Genomic DNA, 18915 nt, shown 5'->3' with positions numbered 1-18915 from the left:
TACCCTTAACATCGCCTTTATGATAGATTGCGGCCTCTGTGGACGACCATGTGTGACCAAATTACAAGTAAAGCTGCCAACATGCAATAAATAAAATATTCAATATCGACTCAGTCCATGGATAAGTCATGAGAGACATGAATAATAAATGAAATAACTAGTGAGGTGATGAAAAAAAATAAAGGAAAAGAATTATATGCTTTTGCTTTATAGGCTGACACTCTCTGGACACTTCATTAGAAAGCCAGTAAGTAGGCATCAAGTCAAACAAGTTAGGCATGTAGATATAGTCAAGATAACCTGCTAGAGTTCAAAAGGAAAGAACCATTTCACTACAGTAATTATGGTGATTATTGTTGGTGCTGGTCCAATGACCTGCTAGGATTTTCCCACACAAGCATCTTTAGGGTTTACAGAGAATGGTCCGAAAAAGAGGAAATATCCAGCGAGCAGCAGTTCTCTGTGCAAAAATGCCCTGTTAATGTCTGAGGAGAATGGCCTGACTGCTTTGAGGACACATAAGAACAAAGGTATGCAGAAGAGCATCTCTGAAAGCGCAACCAAATCTTGAAGCAGGTGGCCTACAGTAGCAGAAGACCACACTAGGTGCCACTCACTGTCATCTTAGAACAGGAAACTGAGGCTCACCAAAACTAAGCAGCAGGAAATTGGAACTACACTTGGTTTCGTGAACACAACACTGAGATCATTGCACTCAATTGGCCTCCAGACTCACCAGATCTCAATCCAGTAGAGCACCTTTGGGGTCTGGTGGAGCAGAACCTCATCATGGATGTGCATCTGAAAAATCTGCAGCAACTGTGTGATGCTGTCATGTCAATGTGGACATGGCATCTCAGAGGGATGCTGTGAAGAATTAAAATCACATTGCCAAGTACATACTGAGTCTAAAGCACATCCCTGTTTTTGTAAATGCATTGTGACTCATTTTAACACCACATCCTATTTCATATGTAGACTTTTTCCCCTTTTTACTTCTCCCCTATTTAAATCTGAAAAAAAAAATTCCCTCACACAAGCGTAGTCCTCTGATGGAAAACTTTAATTACTAATATGTCAATAATATGTCAATCTTTTCCCCCAATGATGCCAAAGATATGTTGCCTACTTCCACTTTTACTGTGTTCTTACCAGTCTTGACTGCAGAACAAAATTAATATAGTACAGTAAAACTGTCAGATTTGGTAGTTCGTTATCGTAATAATGAAAGTAACAGCGATAACTGTGATTGTCATATAGAAATTAATAAAGTGTTCCTCCTGTTTACATTTACAAGCATGACCGATTTGGCTGGGTTGGGGGGCTTGGCGCACTCAGATGTGCTGTCCAAAAAATCTGTGTTCACTTCACTTAGGCGTCCCGCCTCGGCAAGGTACTTGGCAAGCACAGGAAACTGATGTGATATGTCAACAGGAAGCCCAAAAGCAGAAATATACATGAGTCTAACTAGCACATCCTTCCTCTACTATAACAGAAAGTAAAAAAAAACCCCAAAAAACTGGAGTTGATCCAGGGTCTGTGGTTAAAGAGTTTGTGCTGCAAACCTGTAGTTTATATCCCGTGTGACCTCTGCACAGTTACAGAAACACATCTCTGTGAAACATGTCCTGCAGTACTGACAACTACGGCCCTGCAGCCATACCTGAAAGCAGACATAGTGGCTGCAACTTTTCTGTGTGATCCAAAATTTACAAACAACCACTGCTTATTTCAGCTGTTACATCTCTTTGTAATGCAAAGGGCAAAAAAAAGTGTCAGCATGTTTTAAAAATCATTGCTTCGCAAACTGAATAAGAGTTGAGTGACAACCTCCTGGCTTATATTGTTCTTCGTTATTACACAGCCAATCTAATCATACTGTTTGAGCTTACATTTATGCTGCACCAGCTTAAGTTTAATCGCACAACTGTCTAACATTGCATCTTTGGAAATCAGAGTCCAATAATTCCAATTGTGACACACTACCCTGTTTGATTTAATGCAGCTATGTAGTATGAATCCACATAGAGAAACAATCAGTATATTTTCTTCTGCTTATGTAACAGGTCAACTTGATGTGAATTATCAAGCTGTCGGGCAGCATGTGTCCGATCATGCACAGTTCAATTAGTCGTGCAAATAATCAGTCCATCCAGTTCTGCAGTTATCTCCAGTTCTGGCCCGTCATGGTGTCATGACTGTTCGCCGCCGTCATCCATCTCTGTGTCTGCTGGAGCTGCGTTTTCTTGCTCTGGGTCTCCCGGTAGGACATCTGTGACTGTCTGGATAAGCTCCTCAATCTGCTCCTCTGATAGTCGCTCTTCACTCTCTTCTACCAGCTGAACACAGAAAGAAACTTCAGACAGTGCAACACTAAAGCCTCCTGATGTGATTTTATCTTCTGTTTTCAGTTCATTTCTGCTTTATGTCTTTGTTCTGAAGCTTTTGATCATATCACATGATTTCCATCAGTAGATACAGTTTGCCAGCTTTCATGGAAGTGTCGATGCTTGAATGTCCAACAGGGGCAACTAGTCCCTGAAGTGCTCAGATAAAACTGGGAAGAGATCTGTAAAAGATCTACATATTACTGAAAACTGTTGAACTCTACAAGCTGATGAAAACCATGTGATATGAGATGAAAAGCACCAGACTCAACAGCATCACTTTATCAGTGCATTCTTCAGCACATTTAGCGTCGGCAAAGAACAACTCAAACTACATTTTTACACAGTCTGAATGAGCCCAGACTGCTGCAGGGACACTCCAATCTACTAACTTTAAGGTGCAAGGTGGATATTTTTTGGTGGTGTTATTTTCATCTGTGATTTACAGCTCCACTGACAGATTTTGAGTTGAAATGACCCACAAATCTGCATGTTTGACATCATTTTTGTTTTTTCTTCAATAATGGAGCCTTAAAAGTGGCCATTAGCAGAGGTTAGGTTAGTAGTCCTATGTAAAAACAACACAAAACAAAACAAAAACAGTGTTTCTGTCCCGTCTGTGGAAGCCAGGCTCATCTGTTCCTACTTAAGTGAGCCATCACACAGTTCATTTGTATTATTCAAACAATCTGAAGGTGCATTTGCTTTGCTTGTTGTTGCCTTCACAAATGTAGGTGTCCATGCCGCGTGCCTGCCCGGCAAGATTAAGACAATATTCCATCAGCCTTTTACAGCTCGGGCGTATAAAGCAGAATACCAGCACACCTATTCTTTAGGTCACTCTGAGAGTACAGACTCATTTCTAATTAAATGAGAACAATGTAATAAATAAGAAATAAAAACACTGTAGATATGAAGATGCAATTTAATTTAAAAACACTTACAAGCTGGATTTCCACTGCAGTCAGAGGCCGGTGGTTCAGTAGCTGTAGTTTTTCTGCCCTGTTTGGGGGGAAAAACAGTTCTCATCTAAAAAGAGCTGTGCATCTTATGCTGTCTGTAAAGTTCTATTGAAAGCATCAAGGCTGGAAGTTACTGTGATGGCCTGATCTTACTGACTTTGTGAGTTTGTGCGGCACCATGGTGGTGAGAAACTCCTTGACAATCTCAGGGCTCTGTCTGCTGCAGGGCGTCTTCGACAGGTACTTCAGCGTCTGGTGGAAGTACAAACCAAACTGTGGCTGTGCTTTTGAAAACAGGTAAACATGAAAGGCACGAGGAACGCAGACGACGTTTTCTGACCTCATACATGATGGTGTTGAGGTTCTGCTGCCCGGCGCTGTGTTTGTGCTTCCCGCTGTCCTTTCTCTGCTCCTTCAGGTCTGTGAGGAGTTTGAACACCTGAGGAACACACAGGTAAACAAAAGTGTCATCGGCCTGATGAGTTATTCTTTGAACTGACCACAGAAAATAAAGAAGAAAGTGAGAAAATATACCTCATAGTTGCTGAGCATTGCAGCGTTAGCATTTTTCCTGAGAATAAAAAAAAAAGCACATGTAAGCATTTGTTTTTGAGGGTTATCTCAGTGGAGGCTGTGGTGTTTAAAAGATGTTTATACAAGGTAGAACAGATCCAGGCTTTCGTGTTTTTTATGCCAAATTCTGGCCCTACCATCTAAACATTACAGCAGAAATTGAGACTCATCAGGCCAAGCAACATTACTCCAGTCTTCAGGTGTCTAATTTTGGTTATCCTATATGTACAGTAGCATTAGTTTTCTGTTCTTAGTTGACAGGAGTGGCGCCCAGTGTGGTCTTCTGCTGCTGCTGTGGCTACAGAGTATTTGTGTAGCACATTTATAAACAATATAAAATATGGGCAATGTGCTACCATAGCAATGGGATTGCAACTATTAATATACTAAGATTATTTGTTCAAACGAGTCAGTTTAGTGCTAAGTGTCAAAATCTCAGCATTATTATCATTATTATTATTACCTAGTAGTAGTAGCAGCAGTAGTAGTAAATAATGCATCACACAAAAAGAAAACATCTCCTCGCGTGAAAGAACCTGGCATCTGTTTTCACGTGTAATTTATAAATAAATAAAAATAAAAAACAATTTCGATCCAAGCACAAAAATCTGAATCAGTAAAGTGCTGACAAATGCACTTGTTATTATGTTGTCATTAACGTTCTGCTGCGTTAACTTAATTTATTTGTTGATTGTTTATTTCAGATTAACTGGAAAATGTGACTACAGCCCTCACACGGGTCCCAATAACTGAACCGGAAACTAAAAGACAGCGAGGCAGATTCTGCACTTTTAACCACAGTGTTTAGCCTCAGGTGAAAAAAAAAAAACGTTATAAAAATGTCAGTTAAAATTATGCAGATATAAAATGAAATCCATTTTAACTTAAAAACGGTCTTACACTTCCATTTCGCCTGGCACGTCGCTCCGTTACAAATGTGTCCGTGTGGGAATGCTAGTCCGCGTTAAACGTTCCGCCACTAGGTAACCTCGATGGAAGTTGGAGGGCAGAGGCCAACCTGGTAAAGGAAGTTAGTACCTGGGGTATCAGGTTACTGTATGAAAAATAAAAAAAACTTTCATCTGTATCTTTTTTTTCTTTAATTGTTGAAATCTCCCATTCCTTCATTGTTTTGCTTTATGCTGCCCTCTGCTGTTCAGACTATTTATGATTTTATAAATGCTGTTTATTCCTAATGTGAACATGTGAAGCAGCAAAAACTTATTAACATCCAGATTAAAGACTGTAGAGATATGGTCATCTGTCTCAGCATGATCTTGCTGAAAGTCTGGGAGGAGGGGCTAATGCATATGACAATGTAACTCCAGACACCTTTCTGGACAGACAGATTATTCTGCAGGGCATCACTCCTACTCTATGGGGACCACAAGAGTCACATGCGTCGAAATAAAGAATTCTGTGCTTAAATAATGAATTGTACAAAAAAATTATGAATTTGTAAAATCATTGTATTTATCCAAACATCAGTAAATTATTACATTATAATTATACTGATTTGAGCTCATTTAATTTAATATGCGGGTGCACACATTCATTCTCAACTGGACATAAATGATGATCAAGAACAATGTTTAGTTTTATTATTAACATGATGTCTGTGTTTATTAATGCAATTTGAAAGTAAATACTCAAAAGTTGGATGTATGATGGACTCATCAAATCCCAGCTTCTAAACACAGTATGCTGAATCTTAGCATTAAATACCCAGTATATTCTAATCAGTACAATTTAAGCATTCACAGCACCTACAATATCTACACCTGTGTGGTGGCAAATGTACAGATCTTTCTCTCTCATATATCTATATCTATCTATCTATAGTGTCAGTTGATTAAATTATCGTGACTAAATACTCATGATAAATCGCAAATTAATCTTTTTTTTTTTTTAAATCTGTTCTAAAGGAACTTTAGGATACTCTTCATGTTTCTAATACCTTCAACAGTATGGGAGTGGACAAACTACTATACTTGCTTTATGCAAATATGTGTTTATTTTTAATCGCAACAATTCAAAACAATGAAAAATACAATGAGAAATCCAGAATACTGTTCAGCAAAGCCTCAAAGGTACTGAATACTCAAAATTATGCCGAAAGGAATCATATACTCCCACACAATGTAACTGTTTAATTTACCATTAGAGTGGGATCAAAACAAGGAGTGCAGTTAGGGTATGAATAAAACAATTTGGCTATACTTCTTTTTGCTCTCCAGTTTGTTTGTTTTTAAGCAGAGGCTGAGCAACCCAAGCTTCTTCCTCCTTTTTTCCTAATAAAACATGAACATGGAAACAGCACATAAGAGAAACAAAGAAAAAAAACCCTAGAACATACAGTACATGGGTTGTCACTATTACTTTGCACTAACCCAATTGCTCAAACAGACATGCATCTTAACATTTTGAGATGACAGGGCAGCTCGCTTGTTCTGAAAAACATGCCCAGAAAGTGAAAATAACCTCTCACATGGTATGGATGTGGCAGGTGTTGCCAAGTACATGCGTGCAAGGTAGGCCATCTCACTGTGTGCCCCTTCATGCTTGGACCACCATTTCTGGGGACAGTCCTCTATGTCAATAGTTGGCTCTGCCCTGTATCGCTCCACACATTTCTCAATATAGTCCTCCTCTTCATCAGATGAAGACTCCGAGGCAAACATGAGAGCTGATCTTTTCTTAGATGGCTCATATGTTGCTGGTTGTTCAGGCTGTGCAGGCCTCTGCCTCTCCCTGAGCAACGCACTGATCAAGCGCCACACCTCAGCCCTGTCAGCTCTGCTTAGACACTTAAGACCCTTAAACCTAGGATCCAGTGCTGTTGCAACCCTGAGCCACATGATGTTAGTTTTTTCCTTGTGCTTCTCCATTTCTGCTTTAAAGGTCTCCTTGAATTTAACCATGTAAGCTGGGTCATACTCAGAGACCTCCATCACTCGCGACAGGTGACACAAAGCTGGCAACACCACTGAGCAGGAAACAAACTTCTCCCCTCCCAAAAGTTCAGTTATATACCTGCAGTAATAGAGAAACATACATCATTAAGAATTTGTTACATTCAATCACAAAAGGTCAAAATACTTTATACACACACTCTCTATGTCAGAAGTGGTAAGAGTAAGTATTAATAAATTACCTGCAGTGTTCAAGAACCGTCTCCAGCTTCTTCAGTTTCTCCACTTCAGCTGTTGTTGGCATTGTGACATTGGTTGGATGTAGTGCCAGTGCATCTCTCAGTGGTTCTTGATTTCTCAGAACATGCTTGATCATCTCCAGGTTACTGTTCCATTTTGTTGATACGTCCTGTGTAAGTGACTCTTTTTTATGAAAATGTGCAATTTGCTGTTGTTCGAGCTCCAGTGCGTTCGGTGGGCTATGGTTGAAATGGCCTATGACCTTTCTGCATTTTGCCAATGCGCTGTTAAATGGACTGTTCTGTAGAGAAACTGTGATGGCTCGATGGAGGCTGTGTGCGATGCAAGGCATATGCTCTACAGGTAGCTGACTGGCCGCTGCAACCATGTTGCATGCACCGTCAGTGGTCAGCGTGCTGACTTTATGTTCAATCCCCCACTGTCTAGCTACCTGCAGAAATTGCTCGGCGCACGTGTCGGCGAAGTGCTGCTCCTCAGTCTCCATAACAGTCAGAACATGCGACTTTAGTTCCCACTGTGGTGAAAGATAATGTGCTGTTATTCCAAGGTAACTGTGATTACTTCGAAAAGTCCAATAGTCTTCGGTGAGTGCAACCGTATTGGTCTGCCCCAAAGCCTCCTCGACTTTGGCTTTCTCATCTTCATATAAGTTGTGGATCTTGGCTACAGTGGTGGCTCTCGAAGGCAATTCATACGTGCAGTCGTTGGACGCTATGCGAATTATTTCAAGTAGCCCCTCATCCTCCACAATGTCAATCGGCCTCCAAGCTGTAGCCACCCATTTTGCTATGGCTGTTGAAAGTTTGTTGGTTGTAGAATTGTCCATACGTCTCCTTTGAAAGCTATCCAGCATGGTCTGCATTTGGCGAGGGAGATTCTCTGCTTCAGCTGTGTGCTTGGCTAGCAAATGGTATTTGAGACTGGACGTGCTACGGTGATAACGCAGTTCACATCGACAGTAAATACAAATTACTTTGGTCTTGTCAAGAGATCCATCTGGCATTGCTTTAAAATTGAACTTGCCGTTCAAAATACGCCCTTTTTTGTCCATTTCTGCTCACTAGCGATGGCTCGCTTGAAGCTGAAGCTCCGGTGCGTCCACAACACACTGGTTCTCGAGGCTTGATTCGTTTGGTCAGAGCCACGTGACCAGTGACGTCCGAAGCTTCATAACTGATACGATTCGCGGGATTTGTGGAGTGTTTTGGTTGTGAGAGATAGCAAACCACTGATCATTTTATTAAGAGACATCGAGCCAGCGAGGAAGAGAGGAGGTTCTGTCGTGTGGGAGTATTTTGAATTGATTTTGGTCAATCGGGTGAGTTTGTCAGCTTTCTCTTCTTGTTTTTCGCTTATGTTTTCTGTGTTTTTATTTGATCTGAAAACGTGAAAAGGTTAAAATGTCTTAACAAAACAAAAATCTGCTTTTCATAATATAAATATCGTTAAATAACTTTAGAAAGACTTCCATTTGACCCTTTTAATTTAAAATAATCTAATAAAATAATCTTAAAACCTCTACCAGAAGCCCGGGGGCTTGAGGGTCCTGCGCAGTATCTTAGCTGTTCCTAAGACTGCGCTCTTCTGGACAGAGATCTCCAATGTTGTTTCTGGGATCTGCTGAAGCCACTGGGAGCACTGTTACCTTCGCCCTCCACATTTTCTTGAGCTCTTCTCTGAGCCGTTGGTATTTCTCGAGCTTCTCGTGTTCCTTCTTATTGATGTTGCTGTCAATCGAAACCGCTACATCTATCACTACGACTGTCTTCTTCTGTTTGTCTACCACCGCTATGTTCAGTTGGTTAGCTATCACCATGTCAGGGTTCCCTGGCCACTGACAGTACACCTTGGCTGGTTCTGTAGAGAACAGCTAGTTTATTCTCCTGCCTTCAATCTCTCTGGTGTACCTCTTCGAGTGGCTGGCCAAGGCTGTGAGTCTTTGCTTGGCAGTTTCCAAGGCCTCATGTACAGAACCAACTTACCTGGATGATCGAGCATGCATTTAGAAACTATTGATTAACGTTAATAAGCGAGTGCACACATTTCTGTTCTCTTATCACTTAGATTTCTGAATCTTAAGAGTGAATCAATTTACAGCAGGAACCGCACACCTAGTCATCAAATGTTTGGTAAAGCAGCATGAGTACGGTAAAATGTAGTAGTTTCCTGTTAAAAATCACACAAGCATCACACCACATCTGGCATATATACTTCTATTTTATACAGTACACCGTTGAAATTATAAACTATATATTCCAGTCATCCACTTATCAGCAATTCTTGAGTAAATGGATGTCACTGATAAATCAGTGCAAGTGTTTTTAACAAATCTGTTTCTTGTTTTTGTAGAACTCATCAGCAGCTGTATTTAAATGTCTTCTTTTCACTTTTCCCAACCTGGAAGCTAAGCTTCTGAGTCTTATCCCATGTAGGTGGCTCTTCTATGTTGTGCCAAAAAGAAAAACAATTTCTTTCCAAGATCCAAGCTTTTTCACTTGTGTTTTCTTTGTCTAATATTTTAATTTGTTTAATGATTTGAAACACTTTTTCACACCACTGTATGTACATGGAAGTTCAGTTCAAAAACTATGAACAGAATCCAATATCCACTTCATTTGAATTTGAATTTGCTGGTAATGTGAATCACTGCAAATGTACTAATGCCCAGTTTGTAACAACAGACACGATGCCTCATACTACAAAACAACCCCAAGAGATGCGGTTAAATGCCCTCTCCAAGTCCAAAACACCCGACATATATTGACCAGTTGGGCTTACTTGTCGACACTGTTCTTCATAGGATAAAGTGCTGGTGCCGTGTTCCACCACCAAGAGCCAAGATCATTTCCAGAATTTTTATTTATTTAATCGTAATTCTAGGAATCTTTTGGCACATGGTGTTTTGGAAATGTAACAGTTTCTGTTTGTAGACTTTAAAAAACTACAGTTGATTCATTCTGATGATGTTATATTACTTTAAATACAAATTCAAACTAGGTCCTCATGGTACTAATGTCACTTGTAACTGTACTGTGTATACACAGGACTACTGATATAGGGTTGTGTTTTTGTGGCACTTAAGTTTAAATTGGCCTTGGACAACCATTCTTCCATAGCATTAACAACAGACGAAAAAAATAAATAAATAATAAAAATAAGAACATCATGGCTGTGTACCTCCGTAGCACAGAGGATAACTGATATACTGCTGATCGCTGGTTTTGAAAAGTCCTAATTTCATACTGAACCTGGAGGTGGCTCTCACAGTAAGAGGCCACACATTGCAGATGGGAATTGGAGAATTTCAGGGTCCTCCAAGTGCACACACCACAGGCCACATCTTTAAGTCCAACATAGTGTTGTGGATGAGGAGCAGTTTAGAGTGCTAGTCTTCTTCAGCTAATCACGTGTTTACAGAACTAGCTTTGGTTTGAAGCCCTTTCTGCACTGATAACAGCTGGAAACTCTTCTTAATCTCCTCCTCTTTCCAGTAGTTCTTGATACAGCTTATTCAGTAGTTGTGCCCACAGATAAGAGTTCTTGGATACTTGAGTAAATCCAGACAGATTAAAAAGCACAACTGAAGCCCTCATTCAGACATTTTCATTTCCTTACAGTAGATCAAATCTGAGCTTTGATCAGCTTAAGCCTGTGTTTCCTGTGTTTAGATCTGCAGCAAATAGGACTCATCACTTTTTCCTTGTTTCCCTCATTTTGTCAGACAGCTCTGACAAAATGAGGGAAAATGTGGACAGAGATAATTCACTGTGTTAGAGAGGAGGCAGCAGGTTTCTCTTCATTCCAGGAAGAGGAGCGGCTTCTCTCTGGCAATGAACAGCAGTTCAACATGCATTGTATGCTTGACAACAGGAACAGAAGAATCTGTGCTGCAAAATATATTTGCTGTGGATTTGGCTCTGAATGTAGACTCGGTATCCCAAAAAATTCCAGCGTGACACAAAGCGTAATAGTTAGTGTTATGTGTAGAATTATCTGCTAATTTGGGTAAAAAGCAAAAAGAACATAGCATTAGCCCTTCTGCTCCAGTTAGCATTAGCTGCTAACATGGCAAGCTGGAGCAGCTAACACTGCTAATGCTGAAAAAAACACTGTCCCAATATAACTTACGCCCTGAAAACACTTAAAATAAAGCCTACCGTGAAATGTGTAGTTCTTTTTGCTGGCCAACATATGCTGGTCTACTAATCATTGAGAACAGTACAGTTAGCACAGTGTAGGTAAGAGCATATGAGACAGAAGAAATTCAATAAAATCTATTAGAATGTAAACTTGCTCAGCTCAGTTCCCATATCCTGTAAAAACCCATGCATATCAGAGGGTATGATTTTACACTGGCTCTGTTATTTACCCTGTAAACATTTAAAAAAAAAAAGAAACTAAAAAAACAACTTTTTTTGACTGTGTGCTCACAAGCATTCAGAATGCTGCACATATTCCTACCATATGTTTTGAATACAGACAAAATGCAAAGATTCCTACAAATTTTTACTCATATTTCAGACTTTATTACCTGATGTTAACAGTGGACTTATTCAAACAGAGAGTGAAACCATCATGAAACCTTTTTCTTGTTTCTAGTAGAACGCTGTCTAGATGAACGTTGTTGTTTAGTGTTAGTATGTGCAGATTTAACATCACATTCTGTCTCATTCCTGCAGAAAAAGGAGCAGCAGAGAAGGGCTCCCCCCAGGTATAGCAGTCCTGCGGACACGAAGCCGATGAAGAGTGAAGCTCCCAGATCCCTCCTTTGATCGTTGGCCAGGTCAGGGTTGAACATATCATTAACAATGGTGCGTGTGGTCCACTGGACAGGCAGGGCCACCAAGCTAGCTGCAATGAGAAACAACACTCCAGAAGCTATATCCGCTTTGGTCTTTCGCCTTTCGTCTGGTATAAAGTTGGTGCACTTGGCCCCAACTACACCAAGCAGAATCCCAAAGAACTGGATGATGATAGCAAAAACGATGAGCACTCTGGCATCCTGCAGGTCTTGAGGTAAGGTGAGCGTAGAATCATACTCTTTGCACTTCATCTCATGTTTAGTCAGCAGAATGCAGTTCACCCACAAACCCTCAAAGATCACATAAGTAGTGGCAATGTCAGCACTAATGAAGTCTGAGACTTTCCACAATGGGAGGAAACAGATAACTATTGTCCCTAGAACACCAATGATGGCTGAGACCAAACCCAGAATCTGTCTGCAGCTAACTGCCATGATGAAGCTCTGTTGATCTCTTCAAGGAGAAAAGTTAGTAAGAGAAGATTTCAGCAGGTATTAATTTTTATTGTCCACACAGAGGAGAAGTTGACTCTGGTTTTCTTTCCTACTGATTAGAGAGTGCTAAAGGAGGTGACAGAGGAGGAGTTTTCTAGCATGAGAAGAAACAGGTTTGTAAAGAAATCTCACCCAACCAGCTTGTTTCAAAGCACCTGTGATACGGACAGTTGAGTTTCACATGTGAATACAAAGGCCGATATCGCAAAATCAGAAAAATGCAGACATGCAAAATGTTAATTATGAACAATCGGGGTTCAAATACTGGTGGAGGCATACAAGGCACACATCCAGTAGGGGTCACCAAGGTAGGCTACATTAGCTTAGCTTACCTTAAATGTAAACAGGAGGGACTCTGTTAAATAGTGAATTTATATGTATAAAAATGACAGTGATGACTAAAAGTAACTACCCAAGTAACTACCCAAGTAACTACCCAACTCTGTACTAAGTCACAAAGCTACTAAATTAGCTGAAAATGTTGCGAGTTAAAATTGTTAAAAAACCCCATTGTTATATATTATCTGAGCGATATTTTATGTTAATAGGCTAACATGTAACAATCGGCCAATCTGTTTTAATCAGATTCTTTTGTAGAGCTGAAATATAAATTGTCACATATTATAAATGTACTCATATTTACTTGCGCTGTCTTGTTTCATCAAATATTAGCTTTGCGTTAATTTTTAATGTTAAGGTTGATCCATGAAAATGCATTTTGACATAACTTTGATCAAAATAACTCACCTTTGTTTTGTCTGCTTAACACAACTGGTGTCTTGAAAAAAACTGAGACAAGTCTGACAAGTCTGTGAGCTGATAATAACTTTAACTTAGTATTTGACGTTCTTTAACAAATGTTGTGTAAATATTTGTTAGGAATATGGGGTTTTTTCCTTACGCTCTCATTCTTTAATGCAAAAATCTACCAAACGAAATAAAAAAAATAATACATTTTTAGCCTGTTTGCCAGCAAGGATCTACCACAAAAGCTGTAAAGATACTTTCACAAACACTCCCAAAACCAGATTTAGTGTTAGAATTTCTTTATCGTTTGACATTATTGTAATTATTCTTGCTAACATAATGATGTTATATACTCATAACTGCCAGTCTTAAATTATATTGGCATATAATCGTACACAGAAAAAAATATTGATCAATAACAAATAAAAGGAAAAGTAAGTTCAAACAACAAATTTAAATCAATTACTTGTTTTGTGCATTACTAGTATGCATTCACACATTCAAAATCCTGGGTGTTTGTTCCTACAGTTTGTTTTGAAGCCAAAAAATTTACAGTCAGTTAAGCAGTCATAATTTTTTACTTAACTTAATAACAGACTAATTCAATGGCAAAGAGAAAGTGAAACCTTTATCTTGCTTCCACAGACTCAGCCCTGGAGTATCCAACCTCATATTCAGTCTCATTCCTGGAGGAAAAGGAGCAGCAGAGAAGGCCTCCTCCCAGACACAGCAGTCCTGCAGTGGCCCAGCCGATGTAGAGTACATCTCCCGGCTCCACTCTATGAACGTCGTCCAGGAAAAGGCTGTTGGAATTCATACTATTGGTGAGGTTGATCCAACATGAGCTGACTGGTAGGGCCACCAAGATACCTGCAATAAAAAACAAAACTCCGGAAGCTATAACTACTTTGGTCTTTTTCCATTTGTTTGGCACAAAGTTGATGCATTTGCTCCCAACCACGCTAAGCAGAATCCCACAGAACTCGATGATGATAGCAAAAACGATGAGCACTCTGGCACCCTGCAGGTCTTTAGGTAAGTCCTGTATAGAATTGTAGGATTTGCACTGCATCTCGCCTGTACTCCTCATCACACACGTCACCCACAGACCCACAAAGTGGATCTGAGAAGTGGTGATGCTTGAACCAATGAAGGCTGAGACTTTCCACAACGGCAGTGCGCAGATGAAGATCGTCCCTAAAAAGCCAATGATGGATAAGAGCAAACCCAGAACATGTCTACAACAGGCCGACATGAGGAAGCTGTGTCGATCTCTTCAAGGAGGAAAGGAGGGTGCTCCTGAGAGTTGCAGTAATTTGTCTGCGAGAGACAATTTCAGCAGGTAGTTGTTTTTGTTGCACATTCTCTTCCTCTCCATGACAGAGGAGGAGTTTTCTAGCATGAGCTGAAACAGGTTTGTGAAGAAATATCACTAAACCACCCATGAAATGTAGAGCTGAATACAGAAACAAAGACTTGACAAAATGAATGCATTTTGAATCAACAATTCAAATAAAGACATACTGTTTTATAGGGTGTAAAAATTAAGTGTGAAAACAGAGACCGAGTGATAACTACTGAAATAGTCCAGCTGTGAAAGCAGTCACTGTGAAACAACTCTTTATTTATTCAGAATTTTGGGATTAAATACAAATTGAGTCCCTTAGTAAGTTGTTTCAGTGTAAATTATCAGCATCGCTGCAATGTGTGAGATTTATTCACAGCACTTGCTAACGTATAGTTCCCAGCCAGAACACATAACTTTCAGAGTGACCTGATACTCTTGGATTAATGACTTGCAGAAGTTTGCATATATAGGAGTGATAAATTGTCTTGCACTTTTTTTAACCTGAGTATCAGTGAACGACCAAGAATTCTTGGCACATGTAGGGTCTGGCAGGCAAACCTTACAATTAGTCAAAAAATAATAATAATCAAACCCTACACAGCAAAATAAACCTGCATCTTTAGATCTGGTCAGTATTCTGTTCATTGTGTGTAGGGCAGATATTTACTGAAAATAAATCTGAAAGTGACCCTGATTCAGGCTCTTATATGATTAAAAAACAACATAAAAAGCAACTAAACAGCAAACCGTATTTATTTGATATAAACTGGTCATATTGAAAATATTGATAAGGTATGATATTTTGAAGCCTTTGATCAACACTCCATATATATTCAGCCACAGTTGATTCTAAATTTGAAATAAAGCATGCACAAAAAAGAGAAAAAAAATACAGATATAAAACAGTACAAAGGGTATAAATGTAAACCAGACTTATTTGAGACTGTACTGTGTAAATGTCACATCAAAATGAGAAACCTCAACATGATATTTATCACATCCATATTATTTGAGCTCTTTAACATCGGAGCAGATTCTCTTAGTTTCTTCAAATTTAACCAAACACAACATTGGAAAGTTGTTATTACTTGCATTTCAAAAGCACAGAACCAGCATACATGCATTATTATTATTATTAATATTATTTATAGTACATGATGCATCAGTTGTTTAACAAAACCTTATGTGAAAGAGTAAATTGAAAAAAAACTATTCGTTTTTTGAACAAGTGTCCTGATTTATTAAAAATAACGACGGCTTTTACTGCTCGAACTGTTCTCAATTTATCTTCTGTCTGCAGTTAACCTTCTGTGCACTCAGTTAATATCCATGGGCTCTGGCTGCTCTCTCCGAGAGAAGAATTCAAAGAAAGCCTTCAAACTCTCGTCATCTACAGCCACTGAACTGTTCACTACTTTTTTAAACCTTGTGAGATTTCTGCTCTCAACAAGCTTTTTCACACCAACCAAAAAGTCTTGCTGTCGAGCACATTTGCAACTGAGGTATTCTTTCAACACATCAAACTTTTCTCTCTCCACCATTTGAATAATGATGTGCTCAATGATGTCAGAAAAGGGATACCCAAACTCTATGACACTCTGGTTTTGACCCATCACACCAGGGTAGGCATACCCTCCTGAATGCATTGCAACAACATCGCCGTCCTCGTTAAAGACAGGAGAGCCAGACGACCCAAAATACAAACAAGACTCGTAAGTCAGAAGGTGTTTGCACTGTTTAAGATCAACTGCCACTTTTTCAAAGAACCTGCGAGTAACGAACTGGACAGGCTCTTTTTTACTGTAATGCCTTTCCACAACCTGATTCCGGTTCTCAGATGAAACAACCAAACAAGATTCAATCTTTTCCACCATCTGGATGTCCAACAATGCTAATTCCACCACTGTGACGAATTAATCCACAGTGTGTTAGGAGACTACCAGGCAATATCTGGACATCACTGAGCTTTAACAAAGCCCAGTCAGTCCCTGACACATCAGGTGAGTAATCATAACCACAAACCTCTTCCACATCTATCAGGCCATCTTTCTGCTCCAGACTTTCATAAGAGAAAGTGACAGTGACCCGCTCATTAAGCCGGCCGTTATCATTACAGAAATCTTTAATAACATGGGCATTTGTGAGGACAAATCTGCTGAACACGAGGAAACCGCTTCCTTGTGGTTTTCCATTTATTCTTACTTGACAAACAGAATGACTGAGTTCCATGAGTTTCCTCATTGTTTTTACTTCTCGGCACGACTGAGCATTGCTCCCAAACTCCAGACGCAAAAGATTCTGGGTGAAATTAAGATCATGAGCTTGTTTTTTGCTGCTTTTGATTGAGTCTTTAAATTCTGAAGACAAACAATTTTGCATCTGTTTTAAATAAATATTTCCACACAGATTTGGTTTCTTTTCTGCTACATTGTCGGTCTCTGATTCGACTGTGTTAGTCTGCTGTGAAAGCTCCTCATACCCACCAGAATCCCCTGCCTGAGATTCACTTTGCAGCACGTAAGCATCATCAAGACTGCCAGGCTGACTTTCTGGTGGATCAGACTTGTCGAGCAATTTGATCTTAAAAGTTTCATCATCAAGGTCGTCAACCAGATTGCACATCTCTGTGACCTGGGGTCTCACCTGGTGTGATAGACTGCAGCCTCTATGGATCTTGTGCTCAGAGCTTGTTCCTGTGCTGCCATGATTAATGCCTCTGTGCTGTTTTTCAGTCCAGCTTTGTCCAGCCACTGGTAGGATTTCTGGATGTCAGATGGTTCATTTTTACTGCCAGGCGCTCACGGAGTGCAGTCAGCTTCTTCAGCCAGTAGGCATGAACATTACAGGGCCTGGTGCTGTCCAACTCTTCATACTGGAGACCCTGTCTTGGATGTCTGCCACTGTGATGGTTACTGGTCCCTGTTCAGCGAGGTTGCTGTGGTCTGCCCTCAGATCCACTAGCCATTGAGCATTGCCGTTATGGGTTGCATCCTTCTCCCATATGCTCTTCCAGTATTGCTCCATTTCTAGCCTTGGTGGTGCTGTTCTCATATTGTTGCCTAGCCACTGAGAGTACACCTTGGCTCGTTCTGTAGAGAACAGCTAGTTTATTCTCCTGCCTTCAATCTCTCTGGTGTACCTCTTCGAGTGGCTGGCCAAGGCTGTGAGTCTTTGCTTGGCAGTTTCCAAAGCCTCAGGTACAGAACCAACTTACCTGGATGATCGAGCATGCATTTAGAAATTATTGATTAACGTTAATAAGCGAGTGCACACATTTCTGTTCTCTTATCACTTAGATTTCTGAATCTTAAGAGTGAATCAATTTACAGCAGGAACCGCACACCTAGTCATCAAATGTTTGGTAAAGCAGCATGAGTACGGTAAAATGTAGTAGTTTCCTGTTAAAAATCACACAAGCATCACACCACATCTGGCATATATACTTCTATTTTATACAGTACACCGTTGAAATTATAAACTATATATTCCAGTCATCCACTTATCAGCAATTCTTGAGTAAATGGATGTCACTGATAAATCAGTGCAAGTGTTTTTAACAAATCTGTTTCTTGTTTTTGTAGAACTCATCAGCAGCTGTATTTAAATGTCTTCTTTTCACTTTTCCCAACCTGGAAGCTAAGCTTCTGAGTCTTATCCCATGTAGGTGGCTCTTCTATGTTGTGCCAAAAAGAAAAACAATTTCTTTCCAAGATCCAAGCTTTTTCACTTGTGTTTTCTTTGTCTAATATTTTAATTTGTTTAATGGTTTGAAACACTTTTTCACACCACTGTATGTACATGGAAGTTCAGTTCAAAAACTATGAACAGAATCCAATATCCACTTCATTTGAATTTGAATTTGCTGGTAATGTGAATCACTGCAAATGTACAAATCCCAGTTTGTAACAACAGACACGATGCCTCATACTACAAAACAACCCCAAGAGATGCGGTTAAATGCCCTCTCCAAGTCCAAAACACCCGACATATATTGACCAGTTGGGCTTACTTGTCGACACTATTCTTCATAGGATAAAGTGCTGGTGCCGTGTTCCACCACCAAGAGCCAAGATCATTTCCAGAATTTTTATTTATTTAATTGTAATTCTAGGAATCTTTTGGCACATGGTGTTTTGGAAATGTAACAGTTTCTGTTTGTAGACTTTAAAAAAACTACAGTTGATTCATTCTGATGATGTTATATTACTTTAAATACAAATTCAAACTAGGTCCTCATGGTACTAATGTCACTTGTAACTGTACTGTGTATACACAGGACTACTGATAAAGGGTTGTGTTTTTGTGGCACTTAAGTTTAAATTGGCCTTGGACAACCATTCTTCCATAGCATTAACAACAGACGAAAAAAATAAATAAATAATAAAAATAAGAACATCATGGCTGTGTACCTCCGTAGCACAGAGGATAA

At 39.7% G+C, this 18915-nt stretch overlaps 4 protein-coding genes and 1 pseudogene across 4 annotated transcripts; all 5 read right to left on the bottom strand.

The window, feature by feature from the left end:
- Positions 1-1104: 1104 nt before the first annotated feature.
- Positions 1105-4868, bottom strand: crcp (calcitonin gene-related peptide-receptor component protein). The gene is made up of 6 exons (XM_087846884.1): positions 4823-4868; positions 3884-3920; positions 3690-3788; positions 3507-3601; positions 3332-3389; positions 1105-2339 (listed from the first exon to the last, which is right to left on the bottom strand). Exons 1-6 carry the CDS (start codon positions 4828-4830, stop codon positions 2193-2195), a joined length of 444 nt encoding a protein of 147 aa, XP_087703010.1. The 5' UTR covers positions 4831-4868; the 3' UTR covers positions 1105-2192.
- Positions 4869-5917: 1049 nt separating this feature from the next.
- Positions 5918-8211, bottom strand: LOC102782207 (E3 SUMO-protein ligase ZBED1-like). Its single transcript, XM_006784888.3, has 2 exons — positions 7077-8211; positions 5918-6955 (listed from the first exon to the last, which is right to left on the bottom strand). The coding sequence occupies exons 1-2, from the start codon at positions 8144-8146 to the stop codon at positions 6298-6300; spliced, it is 1728 nt and encodes a 575-aa protein (XP_006784951.1). The 5' UTR covers positions 8147-8211; the 3' UTR covers positions 5918-6297.
- Positions 8212-11631: 3420 nt separating this feature from the next.
- On the bottom strand, positions 11632-12438 carry LOC148100933 (claudin-4-like). The gene has a single exon (XM_087847376.1). The coding sequence runs from the start codon at positions 12329-12331 to the stop codon at positions 11669-11671; it is 663 nt and encodes a 220-aa protein (XP_087703502.1). The 5' UTR covers positions 12332-12438; the 3' UTR covers positions 11632-11668.
- Positions 12439-13652: 1214 nt separating this feature from the next.
- LOC148100932 (claudin-4-like) lies at positions 13653-14443 on the bottom strand. The gene has a single exon (XM_087847377.1). It carries the CDS (start codon positions 14391-14393, stop codon positions 13767-13769), a length of 627 nt encoding a protein of 208 aa, XP_087703503.1. The 5' UTR covers positions 14394-14443; the 3' UTR covers positions 13653-13766.
- Positions 14444-15723: 1280 nt separating this feature from the next.
- On the bottom strand, positions 15724-17357 carry LOC102795047 (serine protease FAM111A-like; annotated as a pseudogene).
- Between the last annotated feature and the right edge of the window lie 1558 nt (positions 17358-18915).

This window comes from Neolamprologus brichardi, chromosome 10 (genome assembly GCF_056152115.1).
Source record: "Neolamprologus brichardi isolate AB-2024 chromosome 10, ASM5615211v1, whole genome shotgun sequence".
Classification (NCBI taxonomy): domain Eukaryota; kingdom Metazoa; phylum Chordata; class Actinopteri; order Cichliformes; family Cichlidae; genus Neolamprologus; species Neolamprologus brichardi.
This window is presented reverse-complemented; position numbering and strand designations above follow the sequence as displayed.